Source organism: Ceratotherium simum, chromosome 28, assembly GCF_057802395.1.
Source record: "Ceratotherium simum simum isolate JZ-2026a chromosome 28, ASM5780239v1, whole genome shotgun sequence".
Lineage (NCBI taxonomy): Eukaryota > Metazoa > Chordata > Mammalia > Perissodactyla > Rhinocerotidae > Ceratotherium > Ceratotherium simum.
In genome coordinates, this window is record NC_141927.1 from 8785812 (window position 1) to 8809285 (window position 23474).

Consider the following 23474-nt stretch of genomic DNA (forward strand, 5'->3'; position numbering starts at 1 on the left):
TTGAAGAACTTTTATGTCATAATACAGTCTTTGATCTCAGAAAGATGCTACCTTTGTACTTTCTTGTACATAAAGGAAAGAAGAGATGTCCTATGAAATCTCTGACATTTTCTCCCAAAACATTATTTCTCTATAACAAATAATTTTACACACCTAAATGAATTTTTCACTTTATAAAGTATGTAGAATGCTTTAGTTATTTGTCTTAATAAGTAACATATTAATTTAAAACCCACATATAATCAGGATATAGCTTATTTTTTAGCTTATCTCCTCATGCACAGGGATTTTTAGCCTTGGACTTATGGGCTCTCAAGGGTTTTAGATGTCTTCAGAGAATCTGGGAATCTCTTAGAATTCTATGCATTATTTTTAGCATATGTGTGTATATGCCTATATCTGTCAAAGATTATTATAGTAATCAGATTTTCAGGGAGGTCCATAATACAGAAAAGGTTAAGGACCAACCACTGTTTTATGCATCCTTCATCTCTCACAATGAGGAGAAGATCTAGAAAAAAGTTTCATTTCCAACTCTCAATGACAGTAGTTGTTCTTTTATGCAGAACATACTTATTGCCATTATAGATACAAGACTAATTGAAAAAAAAGTCACTTCACTGATTAAGAAGTGAGGTCCCAAAAGAACTAATTAGTTCTCTTACCTGCTCCCTTCTTCACATCTGTCTTTATTTTCCTTTTTGATTGTGACAGCCAAGATTTATTAAAGAAGAGTCTCGGGTCAGAGAGGTTAAGAAGTGTACCCAAGATTACAAATGCAGCATTCGTGGTGGAACCAAGATTTGAAAAATTGTCAGTTTGACTTTTAAGCCTGTGCTCTCCATCACTGCAATGTGCGTCTTCACAGCAGGTGCCCTGGCTAGTGATACAGGAGTTGACCAGCCAGTGCAGTGACAGCAGTGTAGCAGCTGTTAGTTGAATATTCTTCCTCCTATAAGATGCATATAAGTCTCAAACCTAAAACTTAAATAGAAATTGTGACTGTAAAAACGATTGTTGCAAATCATAACAGAGAAGGCCTAATATTACTTAAAGCATTATTTCATTCTCTACATTGAGAATTTGCCTCAAGAAAGTAAAAATGTTGGAAATTGGAAATTCTGTAATTTTTGTTTTGAAACGTGACTACTGCTGAATCACTATCTTTAGGTAACTATGGGTGAAATTTAAAAGATTAACAAAGGTTAACATAGACGGAATTAGAGTAGGATACAGATTTTGCCTAATTTCCTCTATTTTTAGAGTAGCTACCACAGGAAAAGGAAAAAAAATAACGTGCAAACAAATATGGAAACTTCTCCCTAATAATTTAAGAACCCCAAATGGGAAGAAGAATGAAATATGGTGAGGACTTATTTTTTTTAGTGTTTATAATCATTTACCACCAAGTAATTCCTCCATATTTCTACTCCTGGGTAGCAAATGACAACTGTTCTTCCTTCTAATGGAGTAAACCTCTTCTTCGACTGCCTTACAAAAAATGCTTAAGTCCTTGACTGCCTACTAACCTAGCAGCAGCTTGATTTTCACAGATGTTTTAATTTCTTTAAAACAAAGAGCATTGTTTGTGTTTTTGATAGAGAAACTGAATTTTTTCATGTGTTCTGCTTACAGAAATACATTTCTAAACCTTAAAAAAATTACTAGATGATCAGAGAAATGTAATTACTGACTAGATATGTGATAATATTGAGGAACTATTGATAATTTTTGTATTTGAGATTGTGAAGGTTCGATCATGTTAATAAAAGAATCCCTGTCTTGTAGACCTCCATACTGAAGTATTTATTGATAAAATGATATAAAGTCAGAGACTTGCTCAAAAAAATCCGGTAGGCGCTATAAACAAAACAAGATTGACCATATTTTGATAATTGTTGAGGCTGTGTAATGGGTACATTCATTATACTATCGTCTCTATGCTGGCGTACATTTGATAATTTCCATTTTAAAAAATTTAAAAAGAACTACTTTGCAAATCTCAAGTCTTACTTTTTCAAAACTTACGTTTTTGAAAAGAATTACATTTGTGGCCAACATTTCATATGTCTAATTGTTTCCTAAGGTGATTTAAATTGTATTGCCGGAGGAACTTCCCGAAATGGTGCTTTTATTTGGGATCTTAAAAAGGGCAAAATGGTACAACGGTTTAATGAGGTAAGATGTATTTACTGCCAGCTGAATAACCTAATGTCTTCTACGGCTGCATATATTTTAAATGCTCTTCTGTCTTAATGTAATAGTTAATCACCAGGTGGCATTATGTTCTCTCAATTAGAAGAAAATCAAAAAGGACGTTCGCTGCTAAAATGAATTCTGGAAAATGTAGATTAGTCTAAGATATAAAAATTCACCTAAAGTTACATTAGAGATTCAAAGGAATTTTGAGTCATTCTCCATAAAGTTATCCAGGCAAATATTCAATGGTTGGAAGAAGACTAAACTCAGAGCAAGTCCTAAATTACAGTCCCAATTCTGTTACTTGTTAGCTCTTGGCATAGGGAGAATCATTTTATTGCTTTGAACCTGATTCTGCACCTCTAAGATGGTGAAATTGGATTATATAATTTCTTATATTTCCTTCCAGTTCTCAAATTCTATTATTTCATGACAAGCCCTAGAACCTCCCTCTTCCTATTTGTAGTGTCACAGATTGTTCTTTTACTTCTGCGTAGAGTTAAATTGTCATCCCATATTTTACTGAGTTCCATTAATATTTGGAAAATACATATGATCTCATTATAGTATGTTAGATACGAATTGAGGGAAATAGGACAGGATCTAGGATTGCCTGTCACTATCTGGAAATTTTATTCATTTCAAGTGATTACTGTTGAAGTTTATGAAATATATGACTGATTTGAAAATTGTTTATATATTTGAGCCTTTAAAACCATTTACACAAAAGACTGTTATCCCTCTGAGGATCAAGTAGCCTTGATCTTCTGGGAGATACTGAAGTAATGTGGCAAATGCAGACTATTACAGAAACTTAACCAACCACCAGTAAGCAATTTAGCTCTTCAGAAAAGGAAACTTTTCTGAAGGTTTTTTTGACCAAAGATTGTCTAGTTACATCCTCCCCTCTCTACGTAACGACAATACTCCTTCAGTTCAGCAATGTCCTCAGCCTGCCCTCTGCCCTCCGCATCACCAGGACAACACTTATCCCCTAAGAAATAGTGCTATGTAGATAATAACAACAATAAACAAACACATAGGGACAGAGATTGGATTGGTGGTTACCAGAGGGGAAGAGGGGAGGGAGGAGGGCGAAAGGGATAATTCGGTACATGTGTGTGGTGATGGGTTGTAATTAGTATTTTGGTGGTGAACATGATGTAATCTATGCAGAAATAGAAGTACAATGATGTACACCTGAAATTTATACAATGTTATAAACCAATGTTACTGCAATAAACAAAAAATTAAAATAATAATAATAATAATAAATAAATAAATAAAAACTGAAAAAAAAAAAAAAAAAGAAGAAAACCCAAGAAGATCCCGAAAAACAGACTTTTGACTTAAATTCAAAAATTTTATCCTTGGGTGTCATGGCATCCTGGCATCTTGTGATCTGAAATATCTGCCCATTAGCGCTAGAACAGTCCCCGCCTGATTCCAGCAACGCAGGGTCTTAGCCTCAAAGACGCCTCTTATAGCCATTCATGTCTTTCCCAGCATTCAATGGCATAGTTAAGAACAATATCAAAAATGCTTAAACCTAGGGTAATAAATATGTGAAAAAATAACAATGGCAGCTTTAATTAACTAAATTACATATGCCTCACAAAAGGAGGTGCAGGATAGTAGAGAGCCATAAGTGCACTGTTCATGGGGATAAGGCTGACAGAAGGCCGCCACTCTTTCAATTGAATGAGTAGAGACTATTTCCATTTTTGTGTGCATTTTTATAAACCTTCCTAGTTTGACCCCCAAAGAAGTAAAAACAGCAACTAGAGACCGCCTTAGTAAGCCAGCCTTAAAACTCAGGATAAAAAGTCACTTTAGTCTCCCCTTAACAGCAGCCACAATTTAAGTACTATATAAGATTGAAGTGTTTTAAATAAAATTTGGAAATAGATTCATTGCAACATTTATTCACCCATCACCCAGCTGATGAATGACATTGCAACTATGGTATATTCTTTCTGTTTTTAAAAATTCTCATCATAGCAGCTGTGACTATATCCCTTTACCCTTCCCTAGTCCAGGAAAGCAGAGGAACCCGTAAATATAGTGATGTGTTGTAGGAGTAATCATGAATCTGTTCTCCTTTGTTTTAATAAAATAAAACTTTGAAATTGAGAACAACCAGTCGTAATAATTGTTTGCACTATTTATAACACTGTGCTTGTAGTAGCACTGGGTTAGAAAGCAGATAGATAACTGTCTTTATCTCCAGATTGGCATTTACAGGAAAAGGCATTAAGCAGAGCTTAATTCTACAGAGGGTTGAAGAGGCAGATCCTGGCTCTTTATTAGTGTTTATTAGTGTCTATAAAAAGAACGAGAGCCACCCAATTTATGTCTTAAAACAGTGGTTTTGTTTCTTAAAGTACGTACAGCCGTGCACCGCATAACAATGTTTCGGTGGATGACGGACTGCATATAGGACGGTGGTCCCATGAGATTAGTACCATGTAGCCTAGGTGTGTAGTAGGCTCTGCCACCTAGGTTTGTGTAAGTGCACTCTAGAATGTTTGCACAACAGTGAGCATGCCTAACAAAGCATTTCTCAGAACGTGTCCCCGTGGTTAAGCCATGCGTGACTGTATCCAGATTTCTGCTACTGACGGTAATGTCTCTGTTAGCATCATCTAGAGAAAGTTCCTAATAGAAAAGTAATACTTAGAAGAAGTAAATAAATAAGAGAAAAAAGGGGTGAATTATTTCTTATTGATAGGTATTTTGCATTTTTTGAAGCACGGAAAAAATGGAATATTCTGCATTGCCTGGAGTTATAAAGATTCCAAAAGAATAGCAACCTGCAGTGGTGATGGTTTCTGGTAAGTACTATGTATAAAATTACATTGTTTGTAAAAGAGACATTTTATAATACCAGTTGTATCATGTTTGCAGATAGTATATTAAAATATTTGATAATATTCCATTAATACACCTCTACCAACTATCGTTTTATTTATAAACCTATATTATTGCTATATCAGTAATAAGTAACAGTGCAATGATGTTTAAAAATAAATGAATAGGGCCGGCCCCGTGGCTTAGTGGTTAGGTGCGTGCGCTCTGCTGCCGGCGGCCCGGGTTCGGATCCCCGGTGCGCACCGAGGCACCGCTCCTCCAGCCATGCTGAGGCCGCGTCCCACATACAGCAACTAGAAGGATGTGCAGCTATGACAGACAACTATGTACTGGGGCTTTGGGGGAAAAATAAATAAATAAAATCTTTAAAATCTTTAAAAAAAAAAAATAAAATAAATAAATGAATAAATAAACAAACCGGTAATTGCTTTCTAAATGAAAATACTACCTGAATTATAACTAAAAGACTGTGAATTGCCTCAAAGAAACATCAAGGACTTTTCACAAAAAGTCTCTATAATTCTCATCACATTTTGGAGGGAGTGGTATTTCAGTTGTACAAGTGATTCAAGAGATATCACGGGCTCTAGGACCTTGTTCACAGTTTTGTAGATGATATTATTTACAGAAGGATAAAGAGCCTTTGCTAGAAGGAATACGGTAATGCATGTGGGACATGCCTTTTTTCAGAAACTGACTAACTTTTCTGACCCTGTGTTTCAGAAATATGTGCTTTCTTAATTCTGTTAAGTCCCAGGAAAAAGTAGGTTTCTGAAAAATATTTGTAAGAGAAGAATTGACTTTACGTTAAAAAGTGTTTTCAATCAGGGGCCGACCCCAGTGGCACAGCGGTTAAGTGCGCACGCTCCACTGCAACGGCCCGGGGTTCGCAGGTTCTGATCCCGGGTGCGCACCGATGCACTGCTTGTTGAACCGTGCTTGGCGGCGTCCCATATAAAGTAGAGGAAGACGGGCATAGATGTTAGCTCAGGGCCAATCTTCCTCAGCAAAAAGAGGAGGATTGGCATTGGATGTTAGCTCAGGGCCGATCTTTCTCACACACACACAAAAAAATGTTTTCAATCAGACGATGCTGCCCTGTAGCTATAGGTATTGTCGGCTTTGACAGGTGGTGTAGACACTCATGGTTGTTGAGAATATAGTCAAGTTTGTCTCCTATTAGATTTTGCTATACCCAGCCCAATTTTCTCATCCTCACTTTTTAATTTCAATGGAAAAGACAGTAGTTATGTAAACCAAAGATCTTTACCAGGAAGTTAAAATTTTCAAAAATAACAATATTAGTCATTTTTTCCCTTGAAGAGAACTATTTGCTAGTTGATACATACCAAAAATACAGGAATGTGCCCAAGAGTTTTTTGATGCAGTGATACATAATTAGCTTTACCATATACTTCAGGGCACTACTTAGATAAATACCACGGTCAATGACTGAACATTCATAAGCACATGTCACCACCACTCGCCAGTAACCTCAGAAGTTTTGGTGGGCCTAATGATGTTTTAGAAGGTCTTTCCCAAAGACTTTTAAAACCCTATAATACATTAATTTATGCACAGCTTTTTTTTTTTCCTAATGGAATCAATAGCCTTTCCATTATGGTAACAATATAGTAGGGATTAGAGCTTCTTTTATTTTTGCAGTTAAAGTATATAGGACCCTTTTGGGGAGAAGGGGTCCTTTGAATTCTTAGTTATATCATTCACAATATGCCACAAAAATGTTATAACTTACATGTCTTGGACTTGCTGTAATAGTACATGCAACCAGCATTATCAGTGAGGTGTTTTAAATATAAATTTTGAACTGCTAAATTTTGAAGCTGAAAATCTAATGCCATGTTAGTTATATCATTATGTTTTAAAGTATATATATTAAACAGTGTTTTTCTCAGTTAAAAAAATGTTCTATAAGAAATAGTTTCTAAATCAAAGTTTATCACCTTTCAATTGATTTAAATGGATTACCATAATTAATACTATGTGATGTAAATAGACTTACTCATAATTGGTACTTTCTTTTACACAGTACTTTTAAATGTTCCTTGTGCTTTGCAGACAAGGTCTCTGTCCTAAAATACTTATATTTGAATTCTACAATTCTGGCTTTATTCCCTTGAATAATGTATTTAGAATGTTGGTTTTTTCTATTAACGTATTATACTTAATTTCAGTATTATTCGAACGATTGATGGTAAAGTGCTCCACAAATACAAACACCCAGCTGCCGTGTTTGGTTGTGATTGGAGCCAAAACAACAAGTAAGTAATTTTTTCCTGAAATAACTAATAATTTCATTTCAGAGATTTTAAGTAACCATACAGTTTAATGTTATTCCCGTAGGTAATACTCATCACTCTTTTTAGGTAATATTCCCCTTGCCTAGCCTTGTGATTTCTTGTTTATTTTAGCTTATTTTATTCCATGAAGTTTTTACATAACTTAGAAATATTGATTTCCTGCTTTCAAAACAACTTTCTGATGCTTTAGTATCAGAACTATGATACTGGAAAATGGAAACATGAAAAATGGAAATCAGCCCAATCTATGTGTGGCTTCCACCATAGAAATGGGGCCCTTCCTCTAAATCCTTTAGGAATCTCTGCAATGGTATTGTTCCGCCATGACCTTCTATTGCCCCTCACCTAATGCTGATGCCTCCGCACTGGATGATGTTCCCAAGATGTGGAACTTAGGTGGATGGTTCTGAAAGGTCAACCTTGCTTAAGAGCCTAGTATTTACCATGTAAAAATCAGCTTAGATTTAAAAATTAGTCCAAGTCAAACCTCCACTGAAATTGGTCCTTCAAGTCACTGTACGTCCAAGAATCCTCAAATCTGTTTCAAACCTCTCTGTGATGAGATATAAATTATATTTAAAAATTCAAACTTTCCTTAGATATTGTGAAAACGATGTGAATTATCTTATGTTTTTCCATATTACGGATGGAAAATATACATATTAAAATATTAAAACTTTAGTATACTTGTGTTCTGAGTCAAATCACATATTATACAAAATGATGGATCTATATGTATTTCTTCCAGTAAACATAGAAGAATTTATAACAACACTGTTAGAGGCTATATGCAAAATGGGCTCCTCCCCAGTATTTCCCATCTCAGTGGCCTGATAATGCTAACAACAAATCCTTGGCCTCTTCTTTTATACTTTATCATCTCTCAATTTCCATTTCCAGTCAGCCATCAATTTCTATCATATCCTCCATCTAAATATTCTTCTTTTTCTAACCATGCCACTTGCCACTAAACCAATATTTGCTTGCTTTTGAGCTTCCATGAAAGTCTTCTAAATCAGTTCCAGAATTCACACCCTTTATCATCACTTCCTCTCTCCCACCTCCCCTTCTCTATGTTGCAGTCAGAGTGAGCATTAAATACACAGATCTGAGCATACCATTCTATTGCTTAAATCTTTCCGTAGTTTCCCATTGATCATACAATAAAGTGCAAAATCTCAGCAGGCCCTACAAGGAAGTCCCTCTATAATTGGGCTCCTGTGCACTTTAGCAATATCATTCCAAGCCTTGCTTCCCCCTTGTTCTTTGTCTCTAGGCACACTGGTTTTCAGTTTCTTGGACTAGCCAGCTCTTTTTCACCCCAAGGCTTTCACTCATGTTGTCATGTTTATCTAGGATTCCACGCCCAGCTCCACACCACACCACCCACCAGGGTTGAATATAGATAACTTCTCCCCATCCTTTAGCTCTCAGCTCAAAACCCACTTCCACACAAAAGTCTTCCCTGACCCACAGATTAGGTAAATTTTCCCTACAATGTACCTTGGGAGCACTTAACACAATAAAATTAAATTTTAGTTGCGAAATTGGCTGTCTCACCCTCTAAAATGTAAGCTCCATGAGATCAACAACTGTGTTACCTAATTTTAGCAGTATATTCTTAGCAAAACACTGTGCTCCTAACCCTCACTGTGCCTTGAAAAAAAATTTTAATAAATATTTTAGTAAATATTTGTTCGGCATACAAATGGATGGAATTTTCTTGCATCTGGCCAACAGAACAGTTTCACATTCTATTTCTCTGTTTTATAGGGTTAATAAGCATTTGGCCAGTTGAAATAAAAATTAAACATTATTGCAGTATGCTTTGTTCGTTAAGAAGGCCTTTTTTAAAAAAGTCATTTATACCTAACTATTATACTTACAACCAAGCTTACCTAGTAAATTTCATTTTTATTTTAAAAAGTCTTTTCAAATTTTTCTAATTGCTGTATTCATATTCCACTTAGCATCTTAGGTGATAAGTGAAAAACATCTTGAGCTTATAAAAATTTATTCATAAGATATCTCTGAATTTATGATTTAGATGTCTGTATGTACATTCTTTGAATTTTTATTATTTCACTTCTGATTTTATATTTATGTATCTGCATATACATATATAAAAATACATATAAAATATATATATAAATAAATACATATATAATATGTATAATACAAATGCATAATACAAATACATACATAAGAAATAGAATCATGTATCTGTGTAAATATTGGTATTATGCAAAATATATTTTCCCACATATAGAAACTGGCCCGTTTATCAGTGGGCCTTGGGCAGATATAATCTGTGCATTTACAGATTAGCATGCCAATTTGCAAACTGGTGTATTTCTGTATATGGGCTTGAATAAATGTAAGTATTATAACCCATGTGACAAAAATCAACCATTTGAAGTTTAGGGAAGGTTTTGATGACAGTTGGATCCAAAATGTGTAACTTCCCCTCTTTACCTTTCAAATGTGGGGACTGTTTATGTGATTGTTAATATTCCCCAGGGAGACTGTGTTCTGGCGGACACTTGATTTCCCCAGGTCTGCCTGGTATTCATAATTCCTTTTGGAACAGTATTCCAAGGGTGACCACTAGGGTACAAATTGTCGCTTAGCTTATTCTTACTCTTTTGAGGATTAGGAGCCAAGATCATTGAAAGATCATATCCACATATATTTCCAGAGGATCCTTAGTTGGATCATACAAGGTGATCCCCAACCTTGTATGGTGACCTCAAAGTGGGGAAGCCACCAAAGAGAATTGGAAAACCATTGGTGACTTGCTGTCAGGTGAGACAACCCAGGTCTGAGGGGAGCTTTTCCAGCATCCTTCCAGGGGAAACATTGCCATTTGTACCCATGCCACAAGAAATTTGCCAGTAGTCAGGGCGTGTAGTAATTAATAATGTGCTTACCAGCAAATAAGCAAATCTCAACCACTCACCAACGGGGACCCTTCTTAAGACCCAATAGTTACAAAATATAAAGTTCTGAGAAATATTCAAGAAATTATAAATCTGGACATTTTGAAAAAGAACCTAGAGAAATATAAATACTGTTATCTGTGATCTAAGATAAATAAAATTAAAATTCAACTGTTTAAAAGGGAACATTGAGAGAGAAACTCTTTTTGTACTAGGGCAGTTTCTGCAAATGATGTTTTAGGTAAGTTTTTAGTCTAACTTCCTTAAGGAAGCAACAAATTCTAGTTTTAGAAGTTAGAACTGTGTACATTTAAAAATTATCAGTAACAAAGAATATCAAATTTTTAAATATTTTAATGTGCCATTGGTGATATTTCAGAGACATGATAGCCACTGGCTGTGAAGACAAAAATGTTCGTGTCTATTATGTAGCCACCAGCTCTGATCAACCATTGAAAGTGTTCAGTGGGCATATGGCAAAAGTGTTCCATGTTAGATGGTCTCCTCTGAGGGAGGGAATTCTCTGCAGTGGTTCTGATGATGGGTATGTATTTTTGGATTCTAATTTTCTAGTCCTTAAAATTATAAGCTTATAATTTTCTAGAAATGTACTTATTTATATTATCCAACTTATACGTGGAAATATTTAAAATATGTACTTAACAAGTAGACAGTTAATGAGAACCTAATGGCATTCAACCAAAAATAAATTTTTCCATGCTTATGTTATCATCATATTCATGATTTCTATTTCCTTACTTATTCTGCTGACTATGAATGGTTGTATCTAGCTTATTAAAAAACTTATCAGCAACAAAGTTAACAGAAACAAAAATTTTAAAAGGATCTGTTGGGAAAGGGGAAAAGATCTGAAACAAATCTCTGTAAAATATGGAAAAGAGTTTAATTTAAAAAATGTTCTTGTGTTTAATGTGGAAAACAGCTGTACTCTGTTTTCACTAAGAATGGAATAAAAGAAAATGAGGATATATTTTAGCATGAAGAGAAGATACTTTAGAAATTAGTGATTTAACATTTTTTTCTGGGTTTGTGAAAATTTCTGAAATCTTTTCAATATATTATATTCAAACAAGATAGATTTGCAAGTACAGTTTGGTCACTGTTTGAATATGAGATAATATTAGGTAAGAAAAATCTTACTTTATACAGGTAAAAGTCATAGTATATAGTAACCATAGGTTTAATATTGAATAAGCATTTTCATCTTGAAATTTTGGCATAAATCCAAATTTAGTAAGGAAAACAGTTGTGAGATTTTTGTGAGTCATTACTTGAAATATTACTTATTATAAGGTTATCAGGTGAAAGTGAGTATGAATTCATTTATGAGATTGTTCCAATCTCTTAACACAGACTTTGGCATCTAAATTCTATCTTCAAGAAAAAAAGTATAATCTGCAATCATCGTCTAAGAAATATTTGTTAGAAAGATAGCAGTAAGCATTTTACTGACTTATGGTAATGAAAGTTTAAAGGTTTTACTAAGTTCTAGTAATTGGTCCCTTTAGTAGCCATATAGATGAGTAGTGTTAACTGATGTTATCTAGCACCTTTAAAAAAAGTCAGAATTGTAAGGAAACCATTAATTGCCAGTGTGCTCATTAGAGAACTCACAGATACTATGCTTCAGCCTGGAAGCCTCAGGCTCTCCTTATGTACAGTGGGGCCTATAAAAACTTTTCTTATGTTTGACTAAAAAGTATACATTAGGCCTTCAAAGCTTGATGTTTGTCTAATCTAACTTATGTCATAAAAGCAAGGATGCCTGTTCTAGTGCCTCCTACGATGACATTAAAGTATTTTGATACAAATCACTTAATATAGTCTTATTTATGAAAGTCTGATATCAACCAAAATAATTTAAATAGTAACATATACAAGAAATTAGTAACAAAAAATTAGATTATGGTATGCCTGGATACATTGTACTGTCCTAGTGTAAGGGGAGGAAGAAGAAAAAAGTCTTTTTATATAAAGCAGAAAGAGATGTGCCTTAAAGAAATAAAAATATATCTTGTGTCTCCTTTATGGTTTAATATAACCTTTGAAGTAAAGTCCTGCGCCAAATAACAACGCTTCAGTCAACAACAGATTGCATATATGATGGTGGTCCCATAAGATTAGTACCATATAGCCTAGGTGTGTAGTAAGCTATACGATCTATAGTATGGGTTTGTGTAGTAGGTTTGTGTAAATACACTCTATAATGTTTGCACAAAGACAAAATTGCCTAACGATGCATTTCTTGGAACGTACCCCTGTTGTTAAGCGAGGCATGACTGAGTTAATATTTTGGTATTATCAGGTTGATATAAACCTGTGACTAAAAGATTATTATGAATTGTCCAAGTAAAATTGGCATTTGAAGGTCTTAAATTGATTTTGAGTTCAAATTTTTTTTCAATAACATTTGTACTTTGTACAATCAGTAGATGCAAGTAATATCATGAATCCAGTTATATTTAAATTTTGTACTTGATCAGCAAGTGATTCCACATTGACTAAGCAACTTAATTTACTGACAAATCATGAAGGAATGATTTACTGTATTGACAAAAGCATAGATATGAATTGATTTTTCAAATAATACACATCATCATACATGCTATATTATCATGATTTACAAATAATTTGTGTGCTCTTAAATTATTGTATCCCTGTTATTAGTCATTTTTTCCTTTGGTTTTATCTGTTCTGGATATTTCATTTTAAGAAAGCAATTTTTTAAACCCACAAACTGTGAAATAGTGTATTTAGTATCAGTAGTAAATGATCAGAAAAAGCAAGAGAAAAAATTTTGGAATAGGTTAGCTCTAGCCTAATTATTTGTTTCCATCTGCTCTAAAGAAGAGAATCTTAACGTATCTTGAAACATAAAAGCTTTTTCTATATACTAAGAAATAATCGTTGTGCTCAATGAAGAATATGTTAATATCTAGATAAATTATAACTTGAATGGTATTATATAATAAAATTCTGTTTTCAGTTCTGTGCGAATCTGGGACTATACTCAAGACGCTTGCATAAACGTTCTTAATGGCCACACTGCACCGGTGAGGGGCTTGGTGTGGAATACGGAGATCCCCTATCTGCTGATATCTGGCAGCTGGGACTATACCATCAAAGTATGGGACACTCGAGAAGGAACTTGTTTGAATACTGTGTACGACCACGGTGCAGATGTATATGGTAAAGTGTTTTTCATGTACTTTTAAATTTTACTCTATTGATGATGATGAAAATTGCTGAGCGAAACAATATTTTTTGAAGGTCATTTAAAATAAAATAAGTTTATTTAATAAAAAAGTCAATAGAAAGTTTCATTTTAAAATAACATTTTTCTCATTAAAAACTATACATGTTTATTACCGAAATATCAGAATACACAGAACATAATAGAAAATGTTATCAAAAATTACCAGAACATGATTGTTAGCATTGTGGTGTCTTTCTCTTTATCTCAGCAGGTGTATTTGTGTATGTGTCTATATATATTTACAGAATATGCTAAATAATTTATTACATTCTTGTATTATGTTCAGCCAAGATAGAAACGTTATTTAAAACATTTCTTCATAACTTCGTTTCTGTAGAAGTTTTATAAGGTACATATAAATACAAAATATTTTTCAGTGTTTACTTTAGTTAAAATAGGTTTATTTTTTCCATCAGGTTTAACCTGCCACCCAAGCCGCCCCTTCACCATGGCCTCTTGCTCCCGGGACTCTACAGTGAGACTCTGGTCATTAACACCTCTAATCACGCCTTTACAAATAAATATTCTGGCAGACAGATCTTGGGAAGAAATTATCGGGAACACTGGTATTGAAAATATACATGAATTAGATTTTATTTTTAAATTATATTTTCTAAGCAGTCTTTTCTCACTGAATTATGTCTGTTCTCCAGATTATGCTGTAGAGCAAGGCGCTCCTCCTCTTTTGTGTGGTAAAGTGTCAAGAGATATTAAACAGGAAATAGAGAAACTAACTGGTAATCCTCGAGTGGAAAAGCTAAGATGGTTTTCAGAGTGTTTATCAGTAAGTATTATAGGATTGAAATGTGAACATTTTCCCTTTGGCCAAAATGAATCATTACAATGATTGTCATTAAGTTGTCACATTTTTACGCGTATCATCCCAATTCACTGGGTCCCTCTGAGCATAATCTGTATAGTGTAAGGCAGCAAATGGAAACCAGAAACAATAAATGAGATAAAGTTATTATTTTATCTTTCAATTTAGATATGCCTGCATTATATTTTTGAAGCTGCTGTGGGGTTTTTAATTCATTCCTATATCTTTGGTCATTCGACTTCTTAGCCTCCAGGTGGCAGTGACAACTTATGGAATTTAGTTGCTGTGATAAAAGGGCAAGATGATAGCTTACTTCCGCAGAACTACCGTAAAGGAATAATGCATCTGAAACATCTGATTCAATTTAGAACGGTAAGTAAGGTATGCAAATATGATGTACTCAAACAAAAATTATTTTTGCCTTTTCACTATTAAAATATAAAAATTATCTTTAAAAGTGTATATAATTATTTAAAAGGCATAGGGTGGCTGACTGGATAAAAAAACAAGACCCATATATATGCTGCATACAAGAGACACACTTCAGACCTAAACACACTCACAAACTGAAAGTGAAGGGATGGAAAAAGATACTCCACGCAAATGGCAATGAAAAGAAAGCTGGGGTAGCAGTACTCATATCAGACAAAATAGAGTTTCAAACAAAAACTGTAAAACGAGACAAAGAAGGGCATTACATAATAATCAAGGGAACAATCCAACAGGAGGATATAACACTAGTAAATATCTACGCACCCAATGTAGGTGCACCTAAATATATAAAGCAATTATTAACAGACATAAAAACAGAAATAGACAGTAACACAATAATAGTAGGGGACTTGAACACTCCACTTACACCAACGGATAGATCATCCAAACAGAACATCAATAAGGAAACATTGGCCTTAAATGACGCACTAGAACAGATGGACCTAGTAGATATATACAGAGCATTCCATCCAAAAACGGAAGAATACACGTTCTTTTCAAATGCACATGGAACATTCTCCAGGATTGATCACATATTAGGCCACAAAACAAGTCTCCATAAATTTAAGAAGATTGAAATAATACCAAGCATCTTTTCTGACCACAACGGTATGAAACTAGAAATCAACTATAGGAAGAAAATCAGAAAAGCCACAAATACATGGAGATTAAACAAAATGCTACTGAACAACGACTGGGTTAACGAAGAAATCAAAGAAGAAATCAAAAAATACCTGGAGACAAATGAAAATGAAAATACGACATGCCAGAATCTATGGGATACAGCAAAAGCGGTTCTAAGAGGGAAGTTTATAGCAATACAGGCCTATCTCAACAAACAAGAAAAATCTCAAATAAACAATCTAACAATGCACCTAAAGGAACTGGAAAAAGAAGAACAAACCAAGCCCAAAATCAGTAGAAGAAGGGAAATAATAAAAATCAGAGCAGAAATAAATGAAATAGAGACCAAAAAAACAATAGCAAAAATTAATAAAACCAAGAGCTGGTTCTTTGAAAAGATCAACAAAATTGACAAATCTTTAGCTAGACTCACCAAGAACAAAAGAGAGAAGGCACAAATAAGTAAAATCAGAAATGAAAGAGGAGAGGTTACAACAGACACCTCGGAAATACAAAAGATTATAAGAGAATTCTATGAAAAGCTATATGCCAACCAATTCAACAATCTGGAAGAAATGGATAAATTCTTAGAATCATACAACCTTCCAAAACTGGATCAAGAAGAAGCAGAGAATTTGAATAGACCAATCACCAGTAAGGAGATCGAAACAGTAATCACAAACCTCCCCAAAAATAAAAGTCCAGGACCAGATGGCTTCCCTGGTGAATTCTACCAAACATTCAAAGAAGACTTAATACCTATCCTTCTCAAACTCTTCCAAAAAATTGAGGAGGGGGGGAAGCTCCCTAACTCATTCTACGAAGCTGATATTACCCTGATACCAAAACCAGACAAGGACAACACAAAAAAAGAAAATTACAGGCCGATATCACTGATGAACATCCATGCAAAAATCCTCAACAAAATACTAGCAAATCGCATACAACAATATGTCAAAAAGATTATACACCATGATCAAGTGGGTTTTATTCCAGGTATGCAGGGATGGTTTAACATTCTCAAATCAATCAACGTAATACACCACATTAATAAAATGAAGAACAAAAATCACATGATCATCTCAATAGATGCAGAGAAAGCATTTGACAAGATACAGCATCCATTTATGATAAAAACTCTGAATAAAATGGGTATAGAAGGAAAGTATCTCAACATAATAAAGACCATATATGACAAACCCACAGCTAATATCATCCTCAATGGTGAAAAACTGAAAGCCATCCCTCTAAGAACAGGAACCAGACGAGGATGCCCACTGTCACCACTCCTATTTAACATAGTACTGGAAGCCCTAGCCAGAGCAATCAGGCAAGAGAAAGAAATAAAAGGGATCCAAATTGGAAAGGAAGAAGTGAAACTGTCACTATTTGCAGATGACATGATTTTATATATAGAAAACCCTAAAGAATCCACCAGAAAACTTTTAGAAGTAATAAACGAATATGGTAAAGTTGCAGGATACAAAATCAACATACAAAAATCAGTTGCATTTCTGTACACTAACAACGAAGTAGCAGAAAGAGAAATTAAGAATACCATTCCATTTACAATTGCAACAAAAAGAATAAAATACCTAGGAATAAACTTAACCAAAGAGGTGAAAGATCTGTACACCGAAAACTATAAAACATTTCTGAAAGAAATTAAAGAAGACACAAAGAAATGGAAAGATATTCCGTGCTCTTGGATTGGAAGAATTAACGTAGTTAAGATGTCCATACTTCCTAAAGCCATCTATAGATTCAATGCAATCCCTATCAAAGTTCCAACAACATTTTTCACAGAAATAGAACAAAGAATCCTAAAATTTATATGGAACAACAAAAGACCCCGAATAGCTAAAGGAATCCTGAGAAAAAAGAACAAAGCTGGAGGTATCACACTCCCTGATTTCAAAATATACTACAAAGCTATAGTAACCAAAACAGCATGGTACTGGCACAAAAACAGACGCACAGATCAATGGAATAGAATCGAAAGCCCAGAAATAAACCCACACGTCTATGGACAGCTAATCTTTGACAAAGGAGCCAAGAACATCCAATGGGGAAAAGAAAGTCTCTTCAACAAATGGTGTTGGGAAAACTGGATAGCCATATTCAAAAAAATGAAAGTAGACCCTTACCTTACACCATACACAAAAATTAACTCCAAATGGATTAAAGACTTGAATGTAAGACCTGAAACTATGAAACTTCTAGAAGAAAACATAGGCAGTACGCTCTTCGACATCGGTCTTAGCAACATCTTTTCAAACACCACGTCTGACCGGGCAAGAGAAACAATAGAAAAAATAAACAAATGGGACTACATCAAACTAAAAAGCTTCTGCATAGCAAAGGAAACCATCAACAAAACGAAAAGACAACCTAACAATTGGGAGAAGATATTTGCAAACCATACTTCTGATAAGGGGTTAATCTCCAAAATATATAAAGAACTCATGCATCTCAACACCAAAAATCTACCAACCCAATTAAAAAATGGGCAAAAGATCTGAACAGACATTTCTCCAAAGAAGATATACAGATAGCCAACAGACACATGAAAAGATGTTCAAAATCACTAACTATCAGGGAAATGCAAATCAAAACTACAATGAGATATCACCTCACGCCCGTCAGAATGGCTATAATTAACAAGACAGGAAACAACGTGTGTTGGAGAGGATGTGGAGAGAAGGGAACTCTCATACACTGCTGGTGGGAGTGCAAACTGGTGCAGCCACTATGGAAAACAGTATGGAGATTCCTCAAAAAATCAACGATAGAACTACCATATGATCCAGCTATTCCACTGTTGGGTATTTATCCAAAGAACTTGAAAACACCAATTTGTAAAGGTACATGCACCCCTGTGTTCATTGCAGCGTTATTCACAATAGCCAAGACTTGGAAGCAACCTAAGTGCCCATCAAGGGATGAATGGATAAAGAAGCTGTGGTATATATACACAATGGTATACTACTCAGCCATAAGAAACGATGAAATCCAGCCATTTGTGACAACATGGATGGACATTGAGGGTATAATGCAAAGTGAAATAAGTCAGAGGGAGAAGGTCAAATACCGTATGATTTCCTTCATTAAGTAGTAGATAATAACAACAGTAAACAAACACATAGGGACAGAGATTGGATTGGTGGTTACCAGAGGGGAAGGGGGGAGGGAGGAGGGTGAAAGGGATAATTGGGTACATGTGTGTGGTGATGGGTTGTAATTAGTGTTTTGGTGGTGAACATGATGTAATCTATGCAGAAATAGAAGTACAATGATGTACACCTGAAATTTTTACAATGTCATAAACCAATGTTACTGCAATAAACAAAAAATTTAAAGAAAAAAAAGAAAAGTGTATATAATTAAAGTTGGTAGACTGAAATAAGCGAACATTGGGGAGATAAATTTTCAGTGAAAACCAGTCATATGAGTATGAATTGTTTGAGAACAAATTAAGGCAGCCATTGTTTTCTTAGGTTGAATCTCATGAAATTCTTCAAGGGTCACTTGGAACTCCTGGAAAGGCTTTACGCTTATCCTATTACCAGATGATCATGACATATGGACTGCTCTGAGTTTAGTCTCAGAGGCCTAATAGGCTGTATTGTGGGACATGTTTTATTAAAACTGATCATATTATAGCTCTTAACGAATTTCAATACAAAATTGTTAGTTACTTTTTTCCCGGAGCGATATCCAGTACCAACAACAAATGAGTCCTGGGTCCAGAAAGAAGAAATAGCTTTTATATTTGCAATGAACTGGCAATGGTTATCTTAACCATTAGAGCATGGAGAGGATTGTGCCAGGGATGTGGGTTTGATGGTCATGAGAAACAGTTATTTTCATAAAGAAGAAGTACTTTCTTTAATCACAAAGTTAACACCCAGTGACGATAATGGTGACCTGTTGACAGTGTAGGAGCCAATTAGAATGAGCCAGTAATTTTTTATTTGTATTAGGGGCCTTTATATATTGTCTCACCAGTTGTAGGTCATGTTATCGCTCACTACCTTTTGGCCTCTGGACTTCTATATAACCACAACTCCCGGTGAGTTTTAAGGACAATGGGATTTAGCTTCTCCTAGAGACATATCCAGTCTCTACTCCCCACTGACACCAAAATATTATGTTTAAAGAGGTATCATATTTTATAGAGAAAAAGTATTGATTTTGAAAAATATTTAATTTCCAGTGCTATATGCTTTTAAAATATGTATCCGTATAATGCTTTTATGATCATCTGCTATCACCAGCTCTTGTGTAACAAAATTTAGTAAATTTTGTTTTCTTTTCAACCAGTCTGAAGCCCAAGAACTAACAACAGTCAAGATGTCTAAATTTGGTGGTGGTATTGGTGTGCCTACTAAAGAGGAGAGGCTGAAGGCAGCTGCTGAGATACACTTGAGATTAGGACAAATTCAGAGATATTGTGAACTCATGGTTGAACTTGGAGAGGTAATATGCTATTAAAGCAGAATTAATGAATTTAACAAAGTATTCTAAGTTTTAGTTAAATGCTAAATATTAAGCTTCTCTTTTTCCAGAGCTAATTGGTTTTCTGCCAATCTGGTATCAGGTGTATACCTCAGAACAGTAGTTATCCAAGTGAGATCCCTGAGCTAGCAGCTTCAGCATTACTGGGAGACTTGTTAGAAATGCATTTCCCACCCCGAACCTGCGGAATTAGAAACTCTGAGATGGAGCCCAACATTCTGTGCTTTTATAAGCCCTTCACGTTATTCTCACAAATACTAAACTTTGAGAACCACTGCCCTAGGCTGGACTTTTTGATTCCTAAAAAACATCTATAATGGCTGATTTGCTCACAGTGGACTCCCCTTGCTAACACTATTTGTCATGACTAAATCTCACACTGGCCAGAAAAAGGATTTCCACTGAGGATCATCTGGTGAAGGATGCTCCTAAGGCACATCTTGATTTTTATAGGGGACTGAATCAACAACATAGAATTTTCAGAAAAGGTTAGGATGAATCTATCCTATTAAAATTCAGCATAGTGGTTACCTTTGTGAGGTGGGGGTGACTAACATGGAGCAAAAGGGGGAAGGGGCTTCTGTTTCTTGATCTGGGAGCTGGTTACATGAGTGTATTCAGTTTTTAAATTGTAAAAATTTAGTGAGTTTTTCATTTTTCTGCATGTGTATTTTAGTTGAACAAAAATTCTTCACCCCTCCAAAAAAAAAAAAAAAAAAAAGATTAGAATGGCATGGACTCATTTCATTGTATACTATTTTTGAAAAGCTCTAGGTTAATTTTATAATTACCAAGCAGGATATTAAAAATACTTATAAATAAAAAAAAGTAAAACTAAACAATAAAGTATTACATTAAAAGATATCAAAATTAAACTTAACTCACCTTTTTATTTCCCCATACATTAGAAACAATGAATTACTGCTTAACCTAAAATAATAAAGTGTGCCATTTAAAAATGTTATTGAGGGGCCGGCCCAGTGGCACAGCGGTTAAGTGCGTGCAGTCCGCTTCGGTGGCCTGGGGTTCACAGGTTCAGATCCCGGCTGCGGATCGATGCACTGCTTGTCAAGCCATGCTGTGGCAGCGTCCCATATAAAGTAGAGGAATATGGGCACGGATGTTAGCCCAGGGCCAGTCTTCCTCAGCAAAAAAGAGGAGGATTGGCATCAGATGTTAGCTCAGGGCTGATCTTCCTCACAAAAAAAAATATATATATATATACATATATATACACACACACACACACACATATACATGTAATTTAAAATTTAACCTATTATTTTCAGGCTAATTACCAATTTTTTAGCCTTAATTGCAGTAGAAATCTACTGTTTTGGAAAGCCTTAATAAAAATGAAATTTTGGTTCATCTAGTGGTATTTCAGAATATTTTCTCCTCAGTTCCCTTCATTGAAATCCATATTTTCAAATAACAGTCACAGTTATCCTTGACTGAACAATGAACTTATTTAATAGTAGTCTAATTTTTAGCATATGAAGACAGGTATTATTAACTATAAAGGAAGAAATGAAAGTAAATAAAATTTATAAAAATGAGTAAGGAAAGAATAAAAAATAGAAATAAATGTCATATTTGTTAAATGTAACAGTGAAATAAAAATTTCAGCATGTATTATTTTGAACATAGAATACCACAGAACAAATTACTCTGATATTGTGTTAGAAGATGAGTTAATGTATTTTCAAGCTACATACTTTAGTTACTATCCCTTCCCCCCACCTCCTTCCCTCTTTGTATCTCTCTAGATTTGGGATTTTCCCTGCTAAATAATGGAATTTACATATTTTATTTTAAAATATGGTAATATTTATACTCTATTATACTTTATTCATAGAGTACAAAAATATTGCTGGAAATGCAAACACTCTAAAAACTTGTATTATAAATATGAGTTCATTTAAAAAAAGTCTGTTAAGAATTAGACAGTATAATCAAAATAGATATGTTTCTGCTTTTCTTTTCTTCCATTCCAGTGGGACAAAGCCTTATCCATTGCACCAGGGGTCTCTGTGAAATACTGGAAGAAGTTAATGCAGAGGTAATGCGATGTACAAATAGATGTTTTAAAATATGTTAAAATAGAAGCAGTATATAAGTATGATGGTAGCTTTTGAAATTTTTTACTCTTATGTTGTTTTAAATAATAATTGACTTTTATATCTACTGATACACTAAATTAAACAAATCAGTTACAAGTCATTTTGGTGTTCTTATATTTGCCCAACATCTGGTAAAGACAGTGGAAGGCGAACTTCCCCATGTCAATGGAGGAATGATAGATTAGTAAACATAGTCATTAGTTAATATATTGCTATTGAAATATAAGTGGTAAGATTTTCTAAAGGTTGCCAAAAGTTTGTGGAATAGTTATTCTATAAATAATCTTAAGAATTCTCTCTGTAGACACTAATTCCTACCATTTTCCCTCTGTGGATATAAGGGAAGTACTGATGATAAGAGTTTTACCACTGAGCAGGCTTAACTAGATGTCCTTGTTCTAGGATGTAATAAACAAATATCTGAGATGTATTAGTTTCCTAGGGCTGCCGTAACAAAGTACCACAAACTGGGTGGCTTATAACAACAGAAATTTATTCTCTTATAGCTCTGGAGCCTAGAAGTTCGGTATCAAGTTGTTGGCAGGGTTGGTTTCTACCGAAGGCTCTGAGAAAGAATCAATTCCGTGCTTCTCACCTAGCTTCTGGTGGTTACCGGCAATCTTTGGCTTCTGTTGGCTTGTAGACACGTCAGTCCAGCTTCTGACTTGTCTTAACGTGGAATTATTCCTTGTGTGTCTCTGTGTCCAAATTTGCCTCTTTTTGTAAGGACACCAGTCATATCGGATTTAGGGTGTACCCTAATCCAGTATAATTCTATCTTAACTAATTACATTGGCAAAGACCCTATTTCCAAATAAGGTTACATTCACAGATACTATGGGTTAGGACTTCAGCATATCTCTTAGGGGGACGTATTTCAACCAGAACATAAGACTATTCTCTATTCTATTCATTCATTCATTCATTTATTCATTCATTCAAATATTTATTTAGTGCTCACTATGCTCCCATCACTGTGCTAGACCTGTAGAGTACTATTTAATGAGTAATCACTTTGCTTCTGGTATTAAAAATGAAAAGTTTTGATTTTTCTTTTATGTAACATGGCTTAAAAAAAAATTCAACTGCAACTCATATGTACAAATAAAAATGAATCAGAGGCTGAGCGTGAAATCCAGAAAGATTAATGCATTTGCCATAGGAAAGCAGACTGTTCCCCTGCGCCTACTTTCCCAGCAGTAAGTTAAGCAGCAGACTGTCTCCAGCCCTTAGACTGTCATCTCCCTATCCTAAGCTCTAAGAATCCCAATTCTGAGTTCCTGTACCCTC

The 23474-nt window shown here is 34.6% G+C and overlaps 1 protein-coding gene across 6 annotated transcripts in view; it reads left to right on the forward strand.

Moving 5' to 3' along the window:
- WDR17 (WD repeat domain 17) overlaps positions 1 to 23474 on the forward strand; it is a 93626-nt gene that overhangs the window by 49995 nt on the left and 20157 nt on the right. For 4 of the 6 annotated variants that reach the window (XM_087418654.1, XM_014786229.2, XM_087418653.1 and 1 more), the window contains 10 exons: positions 2087 to 2178; positions 4951 to 5033; positions 7266 to 7352; positions 10710 to 10874; positions 13338 to 13540; positions 14024 to 14173; positions 14261 to 14391; positions 14674 to 14799; positions 19867 to 20022; positions 22059 to 22123. In XM_087418654.1, coding sequence (XP_087274780.1) covers positions 2087 to 2178; positions 4951 to 5033; positions 7266 to 7352; positions 10710 to 10874; positions 13338 to 13540; positions 14024 to 14173; positions 14261 to 14391; positions 14674 to 14799; positions 19867 to 20022; positions 22059 to 22123 — 1258 coding nt within the window. The remainder of the gene's footprint in view (positions 1 to 2086; positions 2179 to 4950; positions 5034 to 7265; positions 7353 to 10709; positions 10875 to 13337; positions 13541 to 14023; positions 14174 to 14260; positions 14392 to 14673; positions 14800 to 19866; positions 20023 to 22058; positions 22124 to 23474) is intronic. The other 2 variants (XM_087418656.1, XM_087418655.1) reach the window with 1 other exon arrangement.